The 23,821-nt window shown below is 33.8% G+C and overlaps 1 protein-coding gene and 1 non-coding gene across 2 annotated transcripts; both read left to right on the top strand.

The window, feature by feature from the left end:
- Window positions 1–209: 209 nt before the first annotated feature.
- Window positions 210–3,678, top strand: LOC107962666 (uncharacterized). The gene is made up of 3 exons (XM_016899136.2): window positions 210–963; window positions 2,508–2,579; window positions 3,452–3,678. Exons 1-3 carry the CDS (start codon window positions 394–396, stop codon window positions 3,452–3,454), a joined length of 645 nt encoding a protein of 214 aa, XP_016754625.1. The 5' UTR covers window positions 210–393; the 3' UTR covers window positions 3,455–3,678.
- An 18,478-nt stretch (window positions 3,679–22,156) lies between these two features.
- On the top strand, window positions 22,157–22,263 carry LOC121231120 (small nucleolar RNA R71). Its single transcript, XR_005929188.1, has one exon. It is a non-coding gene; the product is annotated as a small nucleolar RNA R71 (small nucleolar RNA).
- The last annotated feature ends 1,558 nt before the right edge of the window (window positions 22,264–23,821 follow it).

Here is a 23,821-nt window from a genome sequence, read left to right as displayed (position 1 = left end):
AGAAAAAGAGTTTAATTGATGAGTATGCCTTTATAATTATTACTAACTTTTAAAAGTTTAAAACCCAAAATCTTAAAAATTTACCTTTTTAATATTTTTTATAAAATATAAAATAATAAAAATATTTATTTAAACTAGTAACCCTTCCTTGTCCACCAAATATTGTTGTTGAAGTTATATATATTTCGTAATCCTAAAATTATATTTTTACAATCTTGAATTTGTACAACTGCAATATCATTACTCATGATATCTTTATTTTGGTAAAGTATTGAGAAAGTGATTACACCATACGGCAATATGGTAAACCAAAGACGGGTCAACTCCTTACTTTTGCCCACTTCTAATTGACAACCTCCGCCAATAGCACCACCGACGACGAGGACAGCAAAAATGTCGAAACAGGATTTACGACACTACTCCGTACCCTACTCACGTCTCTCTCCAAACCCTAACCATCAAAACGTCGTCGTTTTACCCGTCTATTACCCCCGCCATAACGATAACTACCGTTGCCTCCGCCACTGCCTCGCCTTCACCTCCGTCATCCTCCTCCTCTCTGCAGCCCTATTCTTGCTTTACCCTTCCGATCCAACTCTCGAACTCGCCCGACTCCAACTCAACCACGTAGGAGTCAACACGTCGCCCAAACTCACACTCGACCTCTCATTTTCTTTGACCATCAGGGTCCGTAACAGGGACTTTTTTTCTTTGGACTATGATAAGCTTGTCGTTTCGGTTGGGTATAGAGGGAGGGAACTGGGACTGGTGAGTTCGGAAGGTGGGCGCGTCCGAGCCAGAGGGAGCTCGTACGTGAACGCCACACTCGATTTGGACGGGTTTGAGGTTGTTCATGATGTAATTTATTTACTTTCGGATTGGGCTAAAGGGGTTATTCCCTTTGATACTAATACTAAGGTTGATGGAGATCTTGGTCTTTTTCTCTTCAAAGTTCCCCTCAAGGTCATCCCTTTCTCTCTCTTTTTCTCCCTTGAATTTGATTCTGCAATCAATTCGATGGTTTATTTTGTTTGGAACGTATATTTTGTAATTTTAACTTTTCTTCCCATTTCTAGTGTTTGGGTTTTATTCTTCTTCATCAATTAGTCAATGAGTTTATTAGGTAATGATGAATTGCTGTTTGAAAGAAACCCTGGGCAAATCCCTAAAAAAAAAAAAACTAATGTTTCATGATTAGATTGAACATGATTGTTGTTTAATAACCTTATATGTGGATCCACCAGCATCATGGGGCATATTGTTTCTTAGTTACAGTCATGTTCTGGATTCCGTCACTTCTTACTAATGGATGTTTAGAGAAAAAGATAATGCGTGTTACTGCACTACACTTTGGATGGGGTTGAGTTTTCAACTTTTTTGTTTCATTTCTAATGACTTGGTTTTGATGCTGTTTCTTTGATTTGAATGGATATATGCTGTTTTGAGCTCAATAAAGTTGTTTCACTGTAACTAATATCTCTAGAAAAGAAAAGTAATTACTTTTTACAAGAAGCTGAAGCCAGGATTGCATAGGTGGGTGGTAAAATAAGTAGGTACATGTAACCATCAAGAGAGAAATTATCTTCCTAATGAATTTAGTTGGTCAGTAAAGATTAAAAGAATTAGATGGTTGTTGTAGTTGTTGGAGCTGTGTCACTAGAGGTATAAGCATGATTATGGAGTGTATAAAATCTAGGTTATATAGATTGATGCTTGTTTGTGGTAAAAAAGAGTGAAGAGACCTCTGCAATTCCCATACTTGATTGAGTTTAAGCATAAATATATAAAGGCACTTATGTTTTGTTTAACAACAGAACAAGCAGAAATTCTGTGAAGTAAAAGCTTTTTCCTTCCTTTTAGTAGGAGGCAGTGGCTCTGTAGGTGGGTTATTGAGATGGCTTGTTGTAGACAGCTATGCTTAGCTGATGCATGATCGTATTGAAACTGATTGAGATGGGAACTAAGTTCAATAATTTAATGACTATAAGTAGTTAAAATTTTGGGTGCGATAGAATCACTAAGCAAGCCTATTTTGGCCCACATTGCTAGGATATGGTGAACAAGTTGGTTGATAAATTGTCCAGAAGTAACACTAAGGATTAGCGCTTCCATGCTTCCGATTCTTCTTTATTGTTGATGTCTATTCTATGACCCATTAGCATCAGTCTATAGATAAATTGATGTTTATAATATCACAATCCTGACCGGTACTCTTATCGGAAATCTTTTCATGAGTGTTATACATATAACTTTAGTATGCCTTGAGTATTTAGTTGCAAATAAAAAGTTTGTAAGCATCCAAAAATAAATATTAGTAGTGAATGGAGATGGTCCATAACCCCCCTTCAGTTTTTCCTTTTGCTGTTCTGAGGATTGCGGTTTGGCAGTTTTGCACGCAATAGTTAATATTTGCTTATTGTCACGAATTCTTCAGTCTTGACTTTGCACAATGAATGCGGATGCTCAGTACTTCAACCATGTTTGATTTTGAATCTATGATGTTTCAGGCAAAAGTGTCATGTGAGGTGTACATGGATAGAAATAACCAGTCAATTGTTCGTCAAGACTGCTATGCTGAGGTGAGGAATCAACTTTTTGTTATTCCTTGTGCACTACAATTATGTCTCATTTGGTTACTAGTGTAATAACATGAGGAATAAGCTTATTTTATACAAATATATTACAATAATTAGACATACAATAGAGAATAGTCAGTGCAATTTTAAGCTTGAAATTAGAAGGATGAATAAAAACTTTTGTAAAAAAAAATAAGACATTCAAAATAAGCAAAAACATTTCTTCCTCTTTTCCAAAAACAAGTCATGTGAGTGACTAAAAATTGCCAATTGAAGTTAGTTTATTGCTAACTCATACATTAAAATATGGTGAAAAAATAATACTCCCACCAAACATAGCATTAATCTCCTAGAGGTGTAAACCTGAGTGCTAGGAGATACTAGCTCTAAGGATATATGGTACTGCTTGATAAACTTGCATGCACTAAACTTGCAATAATGTACCGTGAGATATGTCATCGTTTTGATTTTGAAGTTCCCTGCTCTTTGACATTAAATGCCAACATAAACTATAGTCTGTTGTCCTAATCAATATTGTCTTGATTAGCTGGATTAAGTTTTGCTGTTGTACATTGGCTCAGCGATTAGCATGGTGCAGAAAGAGTTTCAAATCATTTTCTTTTTTCTGTTTGCATAGAGCGGAAAAAGAGGTAGGGAACAGCGTTGATCCTTGGTTTTTAGTTTTTGTATGAAATAAAATTGTATAATATGGAATAACAAGGCCTCTTACCCTTCTTTTTCATATGTACCTTGCTAAGACTAGTTTTAGTTTGCTTGTGATCTATATGAAAAGTCTTCCCTTCAAAACCTGAATGCCTACTTTTTCTATGAAAGATACATTGACTGATAATCCTATAATGGCTTGTGGTTTGCAGTAATGTGGTGGACAGTGCTCCAATAGATGTACTAGAAGTGGGAAACAGATTCGGATTCTGCTGTGATTTGGTTTCTCTTTGATGATACTGTACATGTAATGTAAATGAACATAGTTTAGTTCAGGCCCCAAAGTACACTTATGTGCATTCCACTAGTAAGTACATATAACTAGCAGTTGTAAAAGCATGATTGGATGAAAATGGTATATTTAGCTAAGTTTTCTGCAGCTTACCTTATAATTATATAAATATTGAGATGCAATTGAATTTAGAATTTGGATTTGAGCTTGCACGGATAGGCTAATACTATTCTGTAGTTGGTTTCCTCCATGCTGAATAAGAACATAATAGATGTCTTGCAGTTGTAGCTCTTTAAATATAAATTCTCATGTGAAGAGGCTTGGAGGGTATCAATTGTTTAATATTTTTGTTGAATTGGATAGACCAACAGCCAGAAGAAATTACTACGATGTTCAAAGATAAGGGTGATAATTGTTAGATCAAATCAGAAAGGTACTAGATTGCAAAGATTTCTACAGTTTTCCTTCGTTTCATTGAATTCTTGTATCAAGAAAAGGGTTGGGAGTTGAAGCGTAGGTATCATGGGAAATAGCAATAGTGGGGCAAGAAACAGATTTCACAAGGAAAAAAAAAATAAGAAAGGAAATATCTAGGAAGGAGAAGCCGTATATGTGATGAAATAGTTGAAAGTTGAAACCATTTGTTACATTATATACTACCAGACCCTCTCCCACACAAGTTCTAGGAATAGTGGTGCAGTCATTTCTTGGTGATGAATCGACCACCCCACACATAATCTGCATGGTGGTGCCTACATCGAAAAGACCCCGGGTGTTTTGTAGGTGAACACATACACCACTTCATGGAACCAGTGGATCCACCAGTGCCTCTAGCCACCCTGGGTGAATGATGGTCGGCAGCCACCATAGATGCCTGCAAAAGGAACCAGCTGCGTTGTACCAGCAAGGCTGGCTTGCCACCACAAGGAATGTTTGCATGGCACATTTTGGTTTTCTTTCTCTCCCTTGAGCCTTTCACTCTGGGTATTATTATGATGATGTTGGTGTTGGTGTGTGAACAGAGGTTGTAAAGCAAAGCATGGGTGTGGGTGTGAGAGTTTTTTATACGAGGGAAACGATTAAGCAAAGGAAGGAATAAGGAGAGGTGGGGAAGTAAAGGTTGGGGCATAAAGCAGTGTTTTGATAGATTCCAGAAAGCTTTTGCTTTTACGTTGAAAGCTTCTTCGAGTGTTAAGAGAGTGGTCCAAAAGCATCAGCTGACTCATATCATACGTCCACTTAACCTAATTAAACGATATTTTCCCTACCATGATTCCACTTCATAATCAGGTGCTGCCACGTCCTTTTATGTTAAAGCATATCAACATCTCTTTCATTCTGTTCCCAACAGGAAGGCTAGTGTAGATAAATTTATAAATTTTGATTATGATTAGGTATACATATTTAGAAAATAAAGTTAGTTATTCTCGGATAAAGATAATTGTTGACAAATAACTCTAAAATGATGTCAATTTAGCAACTTTGTTAGTGGTGTGTAAAGAAATGTCACATTTTTAACTGGATTTATAATTTTAATATTTATTCACAAATTTAAAATATATATATAATAATTTTTTGAAATGTGAACAACTATAGGCCTAAAATAATAAGATTGTAAAGATGTGTGAACACATAAAGGAGTTAAATTATGAAAAAGTGTTTTGGTATTCGGGAACTATTTTAATTGTAAAAAACAACATGTTTAGGGTTTTAGATGAAAAGCAAGTTTGAAGTGATGAGTGAGTATATAGCTTATATTAGACGCTGTGTGAACATTGGCATGGGTTCGGTTGGGAGATGAGGGTGGAAATGTAAAATGAAAGCCTCGTCAACAAGTACATTTGCACACCACAAACATCTGTTGCCATCAATATTGCGCCTCTTTAGGTTATTTATTACTGTTTTCAGTTTTTTTTTTGTCATACCAGATTAATCCAAAGCATAATTAATTTGAATTTAAATGAGAATAAATTAGGTGAATTTTACACATTAACCAGAAATACAATTTTAAAAATAAATACACGATGATTCTCCAAAAGTTCTTTTTCTTTTAGTGAGATTTGACAGCATTATTGGCTTTAAGAGTGTCTAAGCCCCCCTCACACGTTAGGTCCATTAGATTATATTTTTTAATTAAAAGATAAATAAATTATTTTTTACGTGTTAAATTTTATATTAAAAATTTTATCTATTTATAATGTTAAAAATTGACGTGGCTAATAAAATAATTGAATGATGATATGTAACGTGCCATATGTACCTTACATTGACATACATAGACTAATTTTAAACGGTAGATATGGATAGAATTTTTATCAAAAAGACTAATTTACTTTTTTAATGTAACGTATACTATTTTTTAAGTGGAGAGTACAAAATGCAATTACCTCTCGATTGTGTCCTTTGTCGTGGCTTTATCTGAGATTCACAATTATTGCAAAATTCATCACACGCATAAATATTTCGATTTTCTTAAAATTAAATTTTTTCACACTTATTAAGTTAATGAAAAAAATTAATATTAAAAAAATATATTTATAAAAGTTATTTAACAATCGAATTATAAATAGCATAATAATATATATAAATAAACTCTCATTAAATTTAAGTTCAATCCTTCTATATTTATTTATTTTAATTGTTTTAATTAAACATTTCATATAAACTAGTAAAAGAAAAAAATATTATAATATTTATATTTAATACTTTATTAAAATTAATTTTTTTAATAATTCTATTAGTCAAATATATTGTATAAATAAAAATAATAATAAAATAATATCAATTGAATTTTAACTCAATTAATATGGTGGTTATTGAAACCCTGAGTCTGAATATGAATTGCAGTAAGAATTGGTTTAGAAAAACAATGAAAGAAATGTAAAAGGGCAGGTTGATGGGGCTAGGCTTAGCCCAAAGACACATTTTTAGAAACATCAAAGGCAAGCCACCCTTGGAAGGTTAGTCAATCTTTTGTTCTTTAACGTAGCAGCAGCCAAGACCAAGCCAACCTGAGTCAAAAATTTCCGATGTCCACCACGCGTTCGCAGAAAGGTCACCATCAGTTTCAACTTTTTATACCTCTCGCTTTCCAGGAAATTGCCGTCCCACCCACTATAAATACCATCAAATTCCTCAAAATTTCACCAACACACCCACAAAACTCGCCCCTTGTTTTTGTATCTTTCAATTAAAAAACAAAAAACTTTATTTTAAAGATGGGTTCAACGAAGTTTCATGTTGTTCCAGCGGCCATCCGGTTCCTGTTATTTGCACTTGTGCAACTCAGTTACGGCCAAACCTTGGGTTCTTCGCCTGCACCTGCCCCTTCCAGCGATGGTACTGCCATTGATCAAGGAATTGCTTACATTCTCCTTCTACTTGCCCTGGCTATTACCTACCTCATCCATTGATTTTTATTCTTCTTCTTTCACATTTAATTATTCTTTTTTCTCCTTGGATTCCGCCACTGAAATTGCACCCCTTTCGTATATTTTTTTTCTTTCTATCTATGTATTGTAAATCTTATCCTATAAATAAATTCAGCTCACATCTCACCCATTCCATGGAACAAATCCTTTCTACTTTTTTTTTTTTAATTTTTATTTTTCCAGATCAGTTGAAGATCATTAATATGATCAAAAAAGAAAATTGTTAAAATGTTGGTAGGAATAGCTTTTGAAGTAATAAAAAGTAGAGGAAAAAAAATACTTTTTCAGGTCCGTTTACGGGTGATGGGCCAATATCGTGGATTTCACAAGGCCCGTCTGTGGTAAATATCGATAACTCAAGGCCTCATGAGTCATGATCACGTCTAAATCAACCCCACCCTCGTTGCAGCACCATGGTCACTAACTCCCTTCAAGATGGCATACCCGTGGCCAGATTCATCTTCCTTATCCAAGGTTGTCTCAGTTTGATTGACTGGGACTATGACAAACTTTTGTTTTTAAAATTTACGAATCAGCATTAAGCACTAGGTTTGTAATATCTGATATTCAAATGGTAAATCACTTGGGTTGTAAATACTCGAAAAAATAAATATATTTTGTGAAACTTTTGGGTGGAATGCCAGCATTAAGCATTCTGCTATTAGTTGACCATGTTTTGATGTGAACTAAGTTTCATATAAGATGGCATTAATTAGAATGCTTAATCATTTGGAGATTATTCGGTATTTGATTTTAATGGACTGGTATTACTATTATCTTTCTTTAGCATGTTTACCTTCAAATGTGCTCACTGCAATAAAAAATGGTAATTTTCAATGTTCAAAGTAGTTACTAAAGACTGTATTATTGTTGTTAAAATTATTGTAAACACCAAAAGTTATTTCAGGGTCGTTGCGTATACTTTCGATAACTATATGTATTACAATGAATTTTTCCATTTTCAAATATCATATTTTTTAAGCAATGCTTTAATGTATTTGTGTAAAAAATATTTTAGTTGCAATAAAATTATTTTAAATTATTACGCAACAACTATCTATTAGCAAAATAGTATTTCTAACGATATAAATTCTGATGTTAAATCTTGTACGTGATTATAATATGATGGTTGTTAAATATTATTTTGTAACAATATTTTAGTTGGTCGTGTATTACATTACGCAACGACTAAATGACATTTTCCAAAAAATTATTTTAACAACTATAATATATGCTTGCCATATTGTTTACATAACAATAATACTATTAGCTAACAAATATTATTTTGAAATGCTATTTTAATTGATTGTGTATTACATTACGCAAATAACTGTATGTCATTGTCAAAAATTTATTTTAACAACCATAAAATGTGGTTGTGAAATATTTTATATTATAATATAGTTGTTAACACTTTTATGTAACCATATTTATATAGCTTCGAAATATTAATGTGAAACATCACAATAATTGGATCCGTTTTATGTTACACAACATCATTATTTAGTCATTATGTAAAGTTAATTTTAACAACCATAATATTTTATTTCAAAAGTTTATACGTAACGATATCATTATTATTGTTAAATTTTAGTAATAAAAATAGGCAACAAAAATATTAAAGACATATTTATTTATTTAAAAATAATATTATTTAGTTGTAATTAAATTAAAATAAAAATCTAACAAAATCAAAGAAATTTATAATAAATATTGTAATAAAAAATCATTTCACAACTAAAATTGAAATAACCCATAAAATTTAAACTTTGAAACATTGTAAACTCATATATAACGTCAATAAAATCATTACCAAGCAACGCATTAATAAAGAATGATGGCAAGGTAAAATAAAGGTTTACATGACCTAAATAATAATGAAGTTGGAAATTTGAACCAAAGCACATGCAAATAGCTTTATCCAGCCCTTGTATGCAAAACGCTACATGGTGACAAGCACATAGTCTTTGGATCTCTTCTCATCTTCAGGATATTCAAACCTACACTACTATAAATATCTATCAAATCAATATTCATTATTAGTATGTTAAACTTTTTAATAATAGGTATTTATCAAATTTAAATTTCATAATTCACATCAAAATCTTAATAAAAAATCCTAGAATAGTAAAAATTATATTTTTCCCTTTTCTTGGCAAAAATAAAAAAACTTACGATTTAGTCTCATACTTTCAAACATTTTTCAATATGATCCCAAAAGTGGTTTTCATCACACCAATGCACACGACAATTTTATTCTCATGTAAAAAAAATAAATAATAAATTATATTTCTCTTTTAGTCAAATTTACACTTTAATCCTCTAACTTTTTTGAGTTTACAATTCAATCTTTTTTTTCCATATTTCTCATCCAAAATACTTTTCATCAAATTTCATCTCTAATATTAATTTTCCTTCTGTAAAGTTTTTTTTATCTAAATTTTCTTTTTTTTCTCTCGAAACCTCATTGTTTCCGATCCTAGAGTAATGTCTCCCAACAAGTTTGAGGTCATGGTCCAATCCATCTCTTGTTGCCTCATTAACCCTACTAGATGTTGATGAACCATGCCATCATAGGGCTGTCGTTCCCTCCTCAAAACTCCAAATTTGAGGGTGGTAAAGTTTCTGAAGTTCTTAGATATGTCACTGTCGGAGCAGCTCCTTAGATACATCAAATTACCCCCAAAAATGGCTAAGAGTGTTATTAAACCGGATGAGGTAAAGAGGAGAATGATGATGATCTCAAGGAGGAAAGAGGCCAAGTTGCCATCAGCAGGAGGTCGGTTGCTCGGGGAAAGCACGATTAAGGAGTTCATAATGATGTTGGAAAGGTTTTGTTAAGATAGATGATAAAATTTTGTAGTATTTTATATTTAAAAATTATTGAAAAATATTATGTTTACATTTATATAAACTTGATTTAGTGTCAATTTATTGATTAAACTTAAAAGTTAAAAACCTTTGTTTACAACCTTTTTTCTAATTTTGCAACACATTTTTAATGAAAATATTTTTAAAAATTCTCACATGTTTTGTTTTGGCCAAAATTTAAGAATATAAGTTTAAAAAAATTAGGATTTTCGGTTGATTTCTACGATATTTAGGTAAATAGGCAAATTCTGGAGAGAGAAATAGAAAATGCATCCTATTGAACGTGTTTTCAGCCAAAAGTGTGTAGGACGCGTTTTCTGAAAAAGAACTACTTACAGAACGCGTTTTTTTACACATAAACTCTTTTAGTTAAATGATTAAATGTTAGTGGTTTTATCCTTGAGCCTCAAGTTCAATTCCTCCCCTACTCACATTTGTATTTTTTATTTTATGTTGTTTCAAGTTTTTGTTTTATTTTTAATTAATATTTTAACACATTAATTCTTTTGGTGAAATGGTTAAATAATAGTGATTTCATCTTAAGTCTCAATTTTAATTCTTCTTTTAAGATATTCAAATGGTTTGATAAAAAAACTCACTTATTTGAATTTAAATACAAGGATGATTAATAGCTAAGTTAAAAATTGTATAAGTTTGCCGTACTGGCATGTTCCCTTTAAAAGTATGTCTACTAGTGAGGCATGTTTTAAGTAGGACTCTAATTTTCTCAGGGTTTTGGTGCTTGATTCTATTATGTTGATAGGTAGAAAAAGAGTAAATTGATAAAGAAATTGCTTTTGTTGGCCGAAAGTTTTAGTTTGATTATGGAAGACGGTATAACGGGCTTGAAAATCGATGATTGAGATGAGAAGGCATGGGCAGTGGAAGAGGGACTGAAGGAGGAGGAATCGTGTTAGACTTTTTGCTTGGTGGGGTGTTTTAACAGCAAGTATGGTGCACTTTTCAACCATGATGAATACCTTGGCCAATTTATGGTATCCTATTGCCGGAATGGTAATTACAATTCTAGGAGAGAAGATGTTCATGTTCAAGTTCTATCATGAGGTGGATATCAATAGGTGATTAATGGTGCTCCGTGGACTTTTAATAATCATATGTTGGTTTTTTGTAAGCTATTGGTAAACGAGGACCTAATGGAAGTACTTTTGATATATTTCATTTTCTGGGTTCAGATTCATGATTTACCGTCGGGTATGACGTTAGAGGCAGTTGTTAAACAATTCAGAGCATTTATTTGGTCTTTTGTTGAATATGATGCGAAGCAAATTAGCAAGGGTTATCAAAACTATATGAGAGTGCGAGTTCTTGCGGATGTGAGGGTCCCATTAAAAAGGAGGAAAAAATTGATAACATCGATTGGTAAGCAATTATATGCTAGGTTTCAGTATGAAAAATTGACTCTCTTCTATTTTTTGTGTAGTCGTCTTGGGTATGGAGATAGTTTTTACCTTTTGAGTATAACGACCTAAATTTTAAGGTCATCGAAAAAGTGAGTTTTTGGGTCTTCGATTTTGAAAATTAGATTCGTAAATATTTATTAGAAATATTTATGAAGTTAAGTGAGAGGTTAATTAGATTTTAATTAGGTAAATTTAGCTTAAATAAGGTTAATTAGGTATAAGGACTAGATTGAATAACGAATCAAAGTCTAATTATAGACTAAAGAAAAGCTAAGGGACTAAATTAACAATTAAACCATAAGGTGACAAGTGTGTGGTAATAGTGAAATACATGTGGAATTAGTATTAAACATATATATGTAATTATTAAGTATTTACTTATAATATAAGTAAATTATATTATATTATATTATTATATATTAATTAAATAAAAAATAATAAAAGAAATAAAAACAAAGAAAAAGAAAAAAGAAAGGCACAAATGAGCAGGGAAAGAAAGAAGGAAAAAGGGAAAATTAGGGTTTTAAGATTTCAAGCTTAATTGGTAAGTCAATTTGATCCATTTTCTTGTAATTTTAATGTTTTTGGAATCCTAAGACAAAGTTCTATATGAATTATGTTGAAAATTAGAAAGTTAATGAATTTTTAGATGTTGATTAAGTTGTATAAATTGAAGTATTATGGGTTTAATTGATAGCAATTCAAGTTAGAAGTGGGAGAAGGATTGAATTGTAAAAAGAGAAATAAATTTTGACATAGTAGGGATTAAATTGAAGGGATTTCAGAATTTATGTTTTAAGATGAAATTTAGAAGTTGAACCTTATTTAAAGTAAGTATTAAATGAAAATATAAGATTTATTTGTAGAGAAAGAATAGTTATGGTGATAGGACTAAAATGGAATTTGTGTGAAAGTTATATGGAAAATAAAGAATGTGTTATTAAATAACATACATTGATAATTTTAAATGTTAACTCTTATGTAGCTAACGTAGCACCGGAAACGTCATCGAAAAAGGGAAAGGAGAAAGTGAACGAGGATATCGAGTAAACTCGAGAATTACGGTTTGTATTTCTATAAACTATGCTTAATAATTTAATAAATGTAATTGCTATTTTTAAGTAGTTAATATATATGATGAATGATGTGATGAGAATTGTTACTGTTTCTGTGTTAAAACGAAATGATTTGAATACCCTATTAACAGCGTCGGGCTAGTCGGATATAGTTGGCATGCCATAGGATTGGAAGTGTACAGGGATATTCTGACTGTGTGTCGATAATACACTATAAGTGTCGACTACTGTTACTGTTCCGGATTCATTCCGAAGAGGTACTCCGTACCTGACTGTTACTGTTACTGTTACTGTTAACCTTACGGTGTATTTCGGCTTCTGCCGAAGAAACACTGTTTGATATCCCGGTGTGTGGGTTGGATCCGTGTATCCGTCCAGGTCCGAGTTATGTTAATAATGGTAAATAAAGGTACTGTAGACTGATTGCTATCGATTATACGATTACAACTGAATGTTGATTGTTAGCGAATATAAAGACATACTGATATATGATTATTGAAAGTATTGAATGATACGAAATGTGTAAAGAATTGTTTAACAACATTTAAAGGTTAAGAAATAAAGATGAGTAAACAAACCTTAAGATCAAGAAAGTAAAAGTTTAAGGTTAATTGTATTAATAATTTATTAATGCTTAAGTTTATAGAAATACCACTGAGTGTATACTCAGCGTACGGTCTTGTTTCCGTGCGTAGAATTAGATACTAAAGAGCTAAGGACTCAACATCCAAGTCAATCCCGAACATCAAAGTGGTGAAGTACCTTTCTTTTTGATAAAATGGCATGTACCTAGGTTATTACGTTGTTGTTTTATACATAATAGTAAATGGCATTAAAAATGTTGAACTATGATATGGAATATGTTTGTTACATTTAAATCTAGGTACGTTTGATTGTTGTGATGATCTAGTATATTTGACATAAATTGTGGTACCAATGAGGGTACATTGGTTGGATGATTTATTGTTGAAAGTTAAGAAAATTGCTAGCTCAAAACTAGAGTTTTGCAGGGTTGGTAAGTTTGTGATTAAAGGCTCATTTTGAGTTCACACGGCCTGGCACATGGGCATGTGAACAGACCGTGTGAGACACACGGCTAGCACACGGCCATGTTGTTAAGCCGTGTGTCCCCTACACCTAAAATGCTATAAACAGATTGCCACACAGACTGAGCACACGGGTGTGTGAAATTAGTAAGCCATGAATAAATTGACAGAGAGTTACACGGGTAGAGAACACGGGCATGTTAAAAAGGGCACATGGGTGTGTTCCCTAGACCACAGGAGCATGTGGTACTGTTCATAGGGAGAAACTTTGAAATTTTACGAAAAATTTTCTATGCTTCTGATCGAGCCCCGATTTGTTTAAAATATACTTTTTAAGTACTAAAGGCCCATTAAAAGTATATTAAGATGTACAGTATTACATTTATTCTTGTTGTACGTGTAAATGTACTGTGATGACCAGTAATACTTCGTAGTGTTGTTCCGGTGATGGGATGGGGTTAATGAGTGTTACATTGAGGGTGACAACTAAAGGTTAAGAAATTAAATTGGGTTGGGATTTGTATTTGAGGGCGCCAAGAAAAAAGGCAATTACAACTACTAGGGTTTGGTTGAGAGAAGATGATAGGAGAGATCCTTTTGGGAACAGAATTGGTGGGAAAGATCATGGTGGTGGAGTAAATGATGGAGAGTAGAAATTTTCACAACCCTGAGAGGGGTAACAGGTGAATCCTATTCTGGGATTTAATTTGGAAGGGAAATCAAAAGGAGTATGGGGGTAGATGAGGGGTATTGGGATGAATCGAGGCCAAGACTACTTGAAAGAGGGGAAAGGTTCGAGAATATGTTTTGACATAGAAACAATATCATCAATAGATGGGTCTTGGGGACTGCATTGGACAATAGATTATCTGAAGAATAGGAAAAGGCTCGTATTTTGGAGGGTGGGCATTGGGGATATCGAAATGGGGCTTGATTGGGCTTTTAAGATGTTCTTATTTTCTTAGGCTAAGTATATATAGGCTTTTGTTTTTTTTTAGAGTTTAGATTAGTTTGCTTCTCTTTTAAAGTTTTTGTACAACTCAGTTGGTTTTGGCCCTAATTTTAATAAAAAGTCCAAAATTATTTTTTTTAAAAACTTTTTTCTTTTAAGCACATTTGTATTTTTTATTTCATGTTGTTTCAATTTTTTTATTTTTAATTAATCTTTTTAATTAATAACTCTTTTATTTATAAAATCAAATAATAAATATGTTGTAAGGGCTCAATTTTGTCCAAACCCTAAACAGTAACAAAAAATAAAAAAAATTAACAGTTTCAAAGTCCAATTACACATTAGGCCCAAATTTACAACTACAAACAGCCTAAAACAAGAAACCCTAACCCAAAATGACAAACCAAATGACCCAAATCAAAACAAAAAAACCTAAAGGCCCAAATGGCACAAAAGCCTAAAAAATTTTCAGAAATAGAAACCCTAATCTGATACTTGTGTGTCGCTCCTCCCATGTCAGCGCCGCTCCTAGCCTCTGTCACAGCCAACCACCCCTACAAAGAAGAAGCAACACACGCAATAACAATACAAAAAATTAGAAAAATAAAAAAATAATATGTAAAACCGGCTATAAAAAAACCAAAGAAACAAATTATAAAGCCCTTTTTTTGAAAGAAATAATTTGAAATTGGATATGAACAAGACGAAAAAAGGTGACTCTTTGGGTTTTTTTATCTTTTATTGCAAAAATAAATAATAAAATAATAAAAAGGAAACTTTTACCTTTTTTGTCGTTGCCGTCTCCTTCCGTTTTGAAAGACCACCAAATCCTTTAGGGTTTGCCAAAGGGTCGCATCAGGGGAGACCAAGAATCGAAAGGTTTCTTTGCTCTTTTTGGTATTTTTGTGTTTTCTGGGAGATTTTGGCTATCGATCTGGGTTGAGGAAGGTAAAATGGCCAAAAAGGGCTCTTTTTATGAAATCCGGCCACCGAGGACAGCAGTCACAGTCGCAGATGATAAGTGGCTGTGGCGGAGCATGGCGGCACTTATGGCCGGATCTGAAGAACACTTTAGAGAAAAAAGTAGAGGGAAAGAAGTTTTTTTTAAACAGTGGAGGAATAAATTTTTTTGAAGAAATTTTGACTTAAATAGGGCTTAGAAACGGCGCCGTTTTGGCCTATTTCTTTTAACCTTAAAATGGCTTCGTTTTAGGGCCAAACCTAAAACTCGAACCAGTCCTTTAATAGTATCTGCGTATTTTTGAAAAATAGCCTAATTGCGCTATTAGTCCTTCCATCTTTTAAGTTGTTTTTAATTAGGTCCTAATTCTATTTATTCTTCTTTTAGAAATTATACCATTTAATTTTTTGCTTAATTCAATTTAGTCTTCAATTGCTGACCTTTTAGGGACTGAGACGTGTCCCAAGGTTTGGGATAATTTCTCATTTTATCCCTGCCTTTTTTCGCGTGTTATAGTTTGGTCATTTATTCTTCTTCTTTTTTTACAATTTGGGCCCTCAAATTTCATTTAAACTTCAATTTAGTCCTTTTTTGCATTTATTTTATTATAATTTAGGCTCTAAATTTCATTTTAATTTCAATTCAATCCTTTATTTATTTTTGTGGTAAATTGAGTCTTCATCATTTTGTTACATAATAATATGTTTGCTTTATTGGTTCGAGTCTCTTGGTATATTTCTGCATATCGCATTGCATAATTGTTCGATTTTGCCCTTCTTAAGTGGAAGTGAGAAGCTATTCCTTCATGAGGTCTTCACCTCCGTATAGGATCGTGGATCATTTTTGGGATACATCCGTACCTATGTCTTTGTGAGATCTTCACCTCTATAGCCATAGGGAAATGTATTCCCCTGAACTAAACTCGGTCCGTATGAGCCTATAATGGGTGAGGATCAAAGAATCTATTGGTTCAGGTACCCTTTCTTTAGAACTAAACCACATATAATGAGCTCTAAGAACCTACTTATACGTGATATTCGTGACAGGTTTTAAAAATTTATAATTAATCGTTCTTGAAACTAACTATTATCACGATGAATGCAAATGTACCTATCGAACAGTAGTATAGCTTTAGCAAGACCGGATTGTCGAACCCAAAGGAACCAAGAGTACTAGTAATTACTTTCTTTTTATTATCTAGAATAAAAATTAAGGGATTTTTTTATCTAAACTAATTAACTAAACTAAGGGTGCAGAGAGAGGAAATTGGGGAAAAGCTTTTGGGAAAACTCGATTGATTAAGACAATACCCAAGGAAAAATCCACCTAGAATTCACTTGTTATTTGAATCTGAATCAGACGATTTATTCATTTAACTTGATCCGTAGAAATCCCTAAGTTATATTATTATCTCTCTCGAGACTAATAACGTCTAACCCTAGGTTGATTAATTGAAATCTCTTTCTAATTAACACCTTAGTGTTACATTAACTCGATCTATGAACTCCCTTATTAGGTTTCACCCTAATCCAGTAAAATCTTGTTACCCTATCTCTAGGTATGCAATCAACTCCGCTTAATTACAATAAATTTACTATTAGATAGAGACTTTTGCTCCTCTGAATAAGTGCATAACTTGAATAAATATCCTAAAATATTAAAACAAGAATTAAGAACACATAATTAAGAACAAGTCAAATATTTATCATACAATTCAGATAATAATAACAAGATCCATCTTAAGTTTCATTCCCCTTAGGTATTTAGGGGGTTTAGTTCATAATTATGAGAGAAAACATCTCAAAAGAATAAAGATTACAAACATAAAGAAAACCCAAAACTCCTTAAGGAAATTGAAGGGAGATCTTCAGTCTTGATGATGAATTCGGCTTCTGAGATGGATCAATCAGCTTTCCTTGAGTAATTCCTTGCCTCTTACTCCGTGTGTTCATTCTAAGTGCCTCCTCAGGTGTTTAAAAAGGTTTTAGAATACCTAAGAGCCCTCAAAAGTGGCCTTTTTCGAATAGGACTACACTTGGGTTCGACAGGGATACGCCTGTGTACGATTGCTTCAGACCGTGGTCAAGGCTGTTAAATAGGCACGGACGTGTGGTCTACTCATGTGAGTCATGCTTCGATTCTTCCAAGTGGACATGGCCATGTGGCCTACCCGTGTGAGGAAGTCTAGGCCGTGTTGATTTCCCATGTTGGCTCATTTTTTCCGTTTTGGGCCCGTTTCTTGCTCTTTTTACTCTCCTATGCTCACCTAAGTATAAAACATGAAATTAAAGGATTAGGAGCATCGAATTCACCAAATATAAGGAGAAATCATCCATAAATATGCTAAGCATTGGATAAAAATATGTAGAAATTATGGTTTATCAAATACCCTCACACTTAAGCATTTGCTTGTCCTCAATCAAAATCTTCAACTCACAATTAAAATAAATTCTTCTCAACTTATAATCCCTATCGATAATATCTCAAAATAAACCATAAGTAATCAAACATTGAGAATTCAACTAGAAGAACATCAAAGTTTCAAACATTCCAATTTGAGCATTTTATCACGAAAAGATAGATGTCTCCCATCATTTAAGTGATTACCTTTGATTTAGATTATCACAAAGTTTAACATCCTCACTAAAGATTCACTCAAATCACTCAAGGTGTTTAAGGACAATAAATGAAGCACTCATTAGTCAATATGAAAAGTTATTACCATAGGCTTGCATGAAAATCAAATCTCCACCACTACATATAGTGAGATGATACGTCAATCAAAAGGTCTTTAAAGGGTTGTAACGTGGCTTTGGTTAGAGTGTGTGGTCACAAGCTGAAAGAAAAGGTTAAAATCGAGATTAAATTGAAAAATTACCTAACTAGAAAAATAATAATCATTAATTGAATACAAGTGAGCTTCTTCTCAGAATATGAAATTAACACTTAAGCTCAAAAAATGACGAATTACTACTAATATATAAGTATGTATTGTATTTTTTTTAAGAACAAGTCAAATAACATAGGCTATCTATACAAAATAAAACATAGCTAAGCAATTTATTCAAATCAAATCTCAACAAAAATAGAGATTGAATTAATTTAGGGGATTTCAACAATAATGGGTTAAGGGTTAATGTTGAGGGTAAATCAATGAATGGTTTGTTAGGCTCAAGGGGGTTCACTAGGGGTTAATTGTGAAGGTAGGCTTTTATGGAGTATGTGGGTTAAACATATCAAGTCAAATGGTGTGGTATTGATATGCATAATCAAGACAATTCAATATTGACGCACTCAAAGCAACAATAAAAGTGAGCATGAAAGAAATAATAAATGCTCTAAAGGCTCAAGATCTCACAAGAATTATGGCTTTTTGATGTTTAAACCTGTGAATTTTAACTCAAGATAATACCTAAACTTGGGGAATTAACCTAAAAAAAATTAGTTCTTAAAAATCAACTTATCATGCTTGATTCTCTAATTCCTTAAAGTTTAAACAATCAATGCATGAATGCCTTTGTTTTAATTCAAGACATATCAATAAAAATCATAAATTAATCAAAATTCATTTTAATAATGATATGAGAAGATCACATGAAAATAAGACAAAATTCAGGGATTTTTTTGATAATGAGATAAATAATCCCCCACACTTAAGATGTACATTGTCCTCAATGTACAAAGTTAGATTTAATGAAAAATATAGATATAAGATCATAAAATAGGGAGAGAAAGGAAACTTTCTGAATAATTAATGGACTCCTTGAATTGGAGTTATGGAGAATAATCGGCCAATGCAATGATAAGATTGGAGAAGGATACTCCAATGGTGGTAGAGGTTGGGTTCCACAACCACAGTGTCCAACGAAGAGTTTATTGTGCTGGTCGGGCAGAACGTGGCTATCGTGGAGAACCTTTTCCAGTGGAGTTCCAAGTTCCTAAGTGGTGATGAGCTTTGGAGCTCTTTATAACTGTGATAAAATCAAGAACTCTTTAGGAAATATGGAGAAGCATAATTACTAGTAATGAAATTACCGAAACTATAAATTGTTCAATAAAAATTATTAAACCTAAAAATAAAATAGTGTTAAAGGAAAATAAAATAAAAAGTACTTAAAGAAGATAAATAAAGACAAAAGTGAAAATAGAAATAATAAATAAAAAGTTATTAAATATCGTCATCGCCATATAGTTCGAGAGGTGGTGGCGGCGATAAGATGTGAAGGTGCTAACAAATCTGATGTAGAATAGCATTAATGTGATCAAATCGCTGAAAACACTGCTGCTTAAATTGAGTGAGGCGCTCAGAGATGTGAGATTATGAAGTCGCCGCATGAACTAGACAATGGATTGATAGTGGCTGAGACAGTGGGTCCTCATGATGTGGGGGGACATCATCAGTAATGTCCTCTGGATCCTCCTCCTCAGTGGACTGGACGAGGCGGTACTGAGGAGGGAATTTTAGCCCGTGTGTTTCGCGATTTTCAAATTTGGGCGCGTCTAAGATTTGGCCCACGCCCGTGTTCCTTGGGCGTGTTGGTGTACACGACCTTGTCGCACGGTCGTGTCCTACTTTGTTTACTTCTCCCATGCCCGTGTACATAGGGCCACGCCCGTGTTGTTTTATCAGTCTTCAGCACGGGTGGTGGGCACGGACGTGTCGCACGCCCTTGTTAAATTTTCAGTTTCAACCACGGTTTCTAGACGCGGGCATGTGACACGCCCGTGTTGTTTTGACAGGTTCACCCACGGCCACGTCGAACTGCCGTGGCAACTTATTGCTTCCCGTGTTGGGGAAAAATTTTACCCTATTTTCACACGGCCGTATCGCACGACTGTGTCTCCGCCCGTGGTGTGAGCACGACCTAAGGCACGTCCGTGTGCCTGGCCATGTAGATTAGAACACCTATGTTTCAACGACTCAGTTAGTGATTAGATGTTAAAAACTAAAATTTTAAAGAAATTAATACTGTTAGTTCTCGAGTTACCTCCCGAGAAGCGCTTATTTAGAGTCTAAGCTTGACTTACCTCTCTTTGCATGGTCATGGTGGTGCGAGGAGTTTACACTCCTCATCCTTATTATCAATTTTATCAACATAAGGTTTAAGACGAATACTATTTACCTTGAACGTGCCGAATTTGAGATGAATTACCTCGACTGTACCGTATGGAAAAATGCTAAGTACCGTAAGAGAGATTTCTTCATTCGGTTCAGAAGTGGTAATATGAGGGTCTGCTGCGTCTAATAGCACTTTGTCTCCAACCTTAAGTTGATTTGGGGAAAAATTTAGCTCGTCATGGCGTGGTTTTGGTAATCGTGTGTTCTTTGTTTATGTGTCCACCATTCATCTAGCTCCTCGATTTGTGGCCTTCGTTCTTCATAGATAGGTCCTTCGAACCTATTTTCTACAAAAAAGGTTTCACTACATGATCAGTATTAGTAGTACGATTTATACAATCATCTTTGACATTTGATGTGTTACTTGAATTACGAACTTGAAGAATGATTGTTTCCTTACCCACACGAAGTGTGAGTTCACCTATACCAACATCAATTATCATTCTAGTAGTTGCTAAAAAGGGCCTCCTTAGAATTAAAGGTACGTTACTATCCTCCTTTATGTCTAGAACAACGAAATCAACTTGGAATATAAATTTGTTAATTTTAACGAGTACATTTTCAACAATACCCCTAGGAAATCTAATTGTTTTATCTGCTAATTAAATGCTCATCTTAGTTTGCTTGGGTTTCCCAAAACCTAGTTGCTTAAACATTTTGTAAGGCATGACGTTGATACTAGCCCCTAAATTAGCCAAGGCATTATTAACATCTAAGCTACCAATTAAATAAGGAATTGTAAAACTCTTTGGATCTTTCAATTTGTTGGCCAGCTTATTCTGCAGAATGGCTGAGCAAACTGCATTCATTTGCTAAAAGCTTCTTTCAAATTTGACTACGTTCGGCATCTACGATAGAGCCTCAATAAACGGTAAGCTAATATATAATTTCTTTAAAATTTTAAGGAATTTACTGAATTGTTTATCTGAGTGGTATTTCCTTGTCGTATTGGGGTATGGTACACGTGGTTTGTACTCTTTACTTACCTATTTTTGTCATTGTGGTCCACCTCACATTTACCTTTACTTACCACAGTTTCTTACCTCGGTTTTGGTTCAGGTGCAACTAACCCTTCCTCATCTTTAATGGTAATCGCATTGAGCTACTCTCTTGGGCTAGATTCAGTGTTACTCGGTAGGCTACCTTGTGGTCGCTCAGATATCGATTTAGCGAGCTGGCCTATCTGAGTTTTAAGCCCTTAGATCGACACTTGTTGATTCTTAAGTGCTGTCTCAGTATTCTAAAAATGAGTTTCTGACACCGAGATGAATTTTGTTAGCATCTCCTCAAGGTTCGGCTTTTCTCTTATTGGTAAGGTGGTTGTTGGAAACCTGGAGGTGGTGGTGGTCTTTGATTCCCTTGGCCTCCCCATGAGAAATTTGGGTGGTTCCTCCATCCTGCATTGTAAGTGTTGTTATAGGGAATTGCTCGTTCCTCCTTCACTTACATTACATTGCATTACTGGGTGAACTTGTGAAGAACCAAGGAAACCGTCAAATTTTCTATTTAAAAGTTCTACCTGATTAGAGAGCATGGTGACCGCATCGACGTTAAAAACGCCGGCTGCTTTCGTTGGCTTTGTCCTCATGACTTGCCACTAATAATTATTCAGTGAAATATCTTCTATAAATTCATAAGCATCCTCAGGTGTCTGATTATTGATAGTCCCACCAGCGGCTGCGTCAACCATCTGTCTAGTTGAAGGATTCAAGCCATTGTGAAAAGTTTGAACCTGTAGCTAGAGTGGTATCCCGTGGTGAGGGCACCTTCTCAATAGATCTTTGTATCTCTCTCATGTATCTTAGAGTGTTTCTAAATCCATCTGCACAAAAAAAGAAATATCATTCATTAATTTAGCCATTTTAGCCGGCGAAAAATATTTTAGTAAAAACTTCTTGGTCAGTTGTTCCCAAGTAGTGATTGACCCTCATGGTAACGAGTTCAACCACTGTTTAGCTTTGTTCCTCAATCAAAAGGGAAACAACTGAAGGCGAATGGCATCATCAGAGACGCCATTGATTTTAAATGTGTCGCAGAGTTCCAGAAGATTCGCCAAGTGGGTGTTTGGATCCTCATCCTGCAAACCATCAAACTGAACAAATTATTGTATCATTTGAATCATGTTAGGTTTTAATTCAAAATTATTTGCAGCAATAGCAGACCTAACTATACTCGACTCAGTTCCTTTTAAATTTGGTTTAGCATAATCATACATAGTACGTGGAGCATGATTCTAATTTACTGGATCAGCGGCAATCGCAGGAGGTAGCGGATTTTCCTGATTTTCAACCATCTCCTTGGTTGTGATTGAAGTGTCGCCCTCTTTGTCTTCCTCTGTGTATCTTAAGCTTCTCCTTGTTTCTCTCTAGTTTCTGCAAGCTGTGCGATCGATCTCACTATCAAAAAGTAATGGTCCTGACGGGTTTCTTCTAGTCATACACTATATAAAAAAAACTACCAGAAGTGAATAAAAGAGAAAATTAGAAAAGAAAATAAAATTTTAAATTGCAAATAAAGTAAAATGGCTAAAGTAATAAAAATCGAGTGTTCCTAATATCTTCGATTCCCCGGAAACGGCACCAAAAACTTGATACATGATATTCGTGACAGGTTGTAAAAATTTATAATTAATCGTTCTTGAAACTAACTATTATCACGATGAATGCGAGTGTACCTATCGACCAGTAGTACAGCTTTAGTAAGACCGGATTGTCTAACCCAAAGGAACCAAGAGTACTAGTTTCTTTTTATTATCTAGCCTAAAAATTAAGGGATTTTTTTATCTAAACTAATTAACTAAACTAAGGGTGCACAGAGAAGAAATTGGGGAAAATTTTTTGGGAAAACTCGATTGATTAAGACAATACCCAAGGAAAAATCCACCTAGACTTCACTTGTTATTTGACTATGAATCAGACGATTTATTCATTTGACTTGATCCATAGAAATCCCTAAGTTATATTATTATCTCTCTTGAGACTAATAACGTCTAACCCTAGGTTGATTAATTGGAATCTCTTTCTAATTAACACCCTAGTGTTGCATTAACTCGATCTATGGACTCCCTTATTAGGTTTCACCCTAATCCGGCACAATCTTGTCACTCTACCTCTAGGTGTGCAATCAACTCCGCTTAATTATGACAAATTTACTCTTAGACAGAGTCTTTTTCTCCTCTAAATAAGCGCATTAACTTGAATCAATATCCTAGAATATTAAAACAAGAATTAAGAGCACATAATTAAGAACAAGTCAAATATTTATCATACAATTCAGATAATAATCACAAGATCCGTCTTAGGTTTCATTCCCCTTAGGTATTTAGGGGGTTTAGTTCATAATTATGAAAGAAAACATCTGAAAAAAATAAAGTTAACAAAACATAAAGAAAACTCAAAACTCCTGAAGGAAAT

The sequence above is a fragment of the Gossypium hirsutum genome, chromosome A06, assembly GCF_007990345.1.
Source record: "Gossypium hirsutum isolate 1008001.06 chromosome A06, Gossypium_hirsutum_v2.1, whole genome shotgun sequence".
In the NCBI taxonomy this organism is placed as follows: Eukaryota; Viridiplantae; Streptophyta; class Magnoliopsida; order Malvales; family Malvaceae; genus Gossypium; species Gossypium hirsutum.
This window is presented reverse-complemented; position numbering and strand designations above follow the sequence as displayed.

Coding starts and splice junctions, on each gene's coding strand:
- LOC107962666 (XM_016899136.2), top strand. CDS start 394: ATGTCGAAACAGGATTTACGACACTACTCCGTACCCTACTCACGTCTC. Junction 964..2,507: donor TCTTCAAAGTTCCCCTCAAG/GTCATCCCTTTC, acceptor ATGATGTTTCAG/GCAAAAGTGTCATGTGAGGT.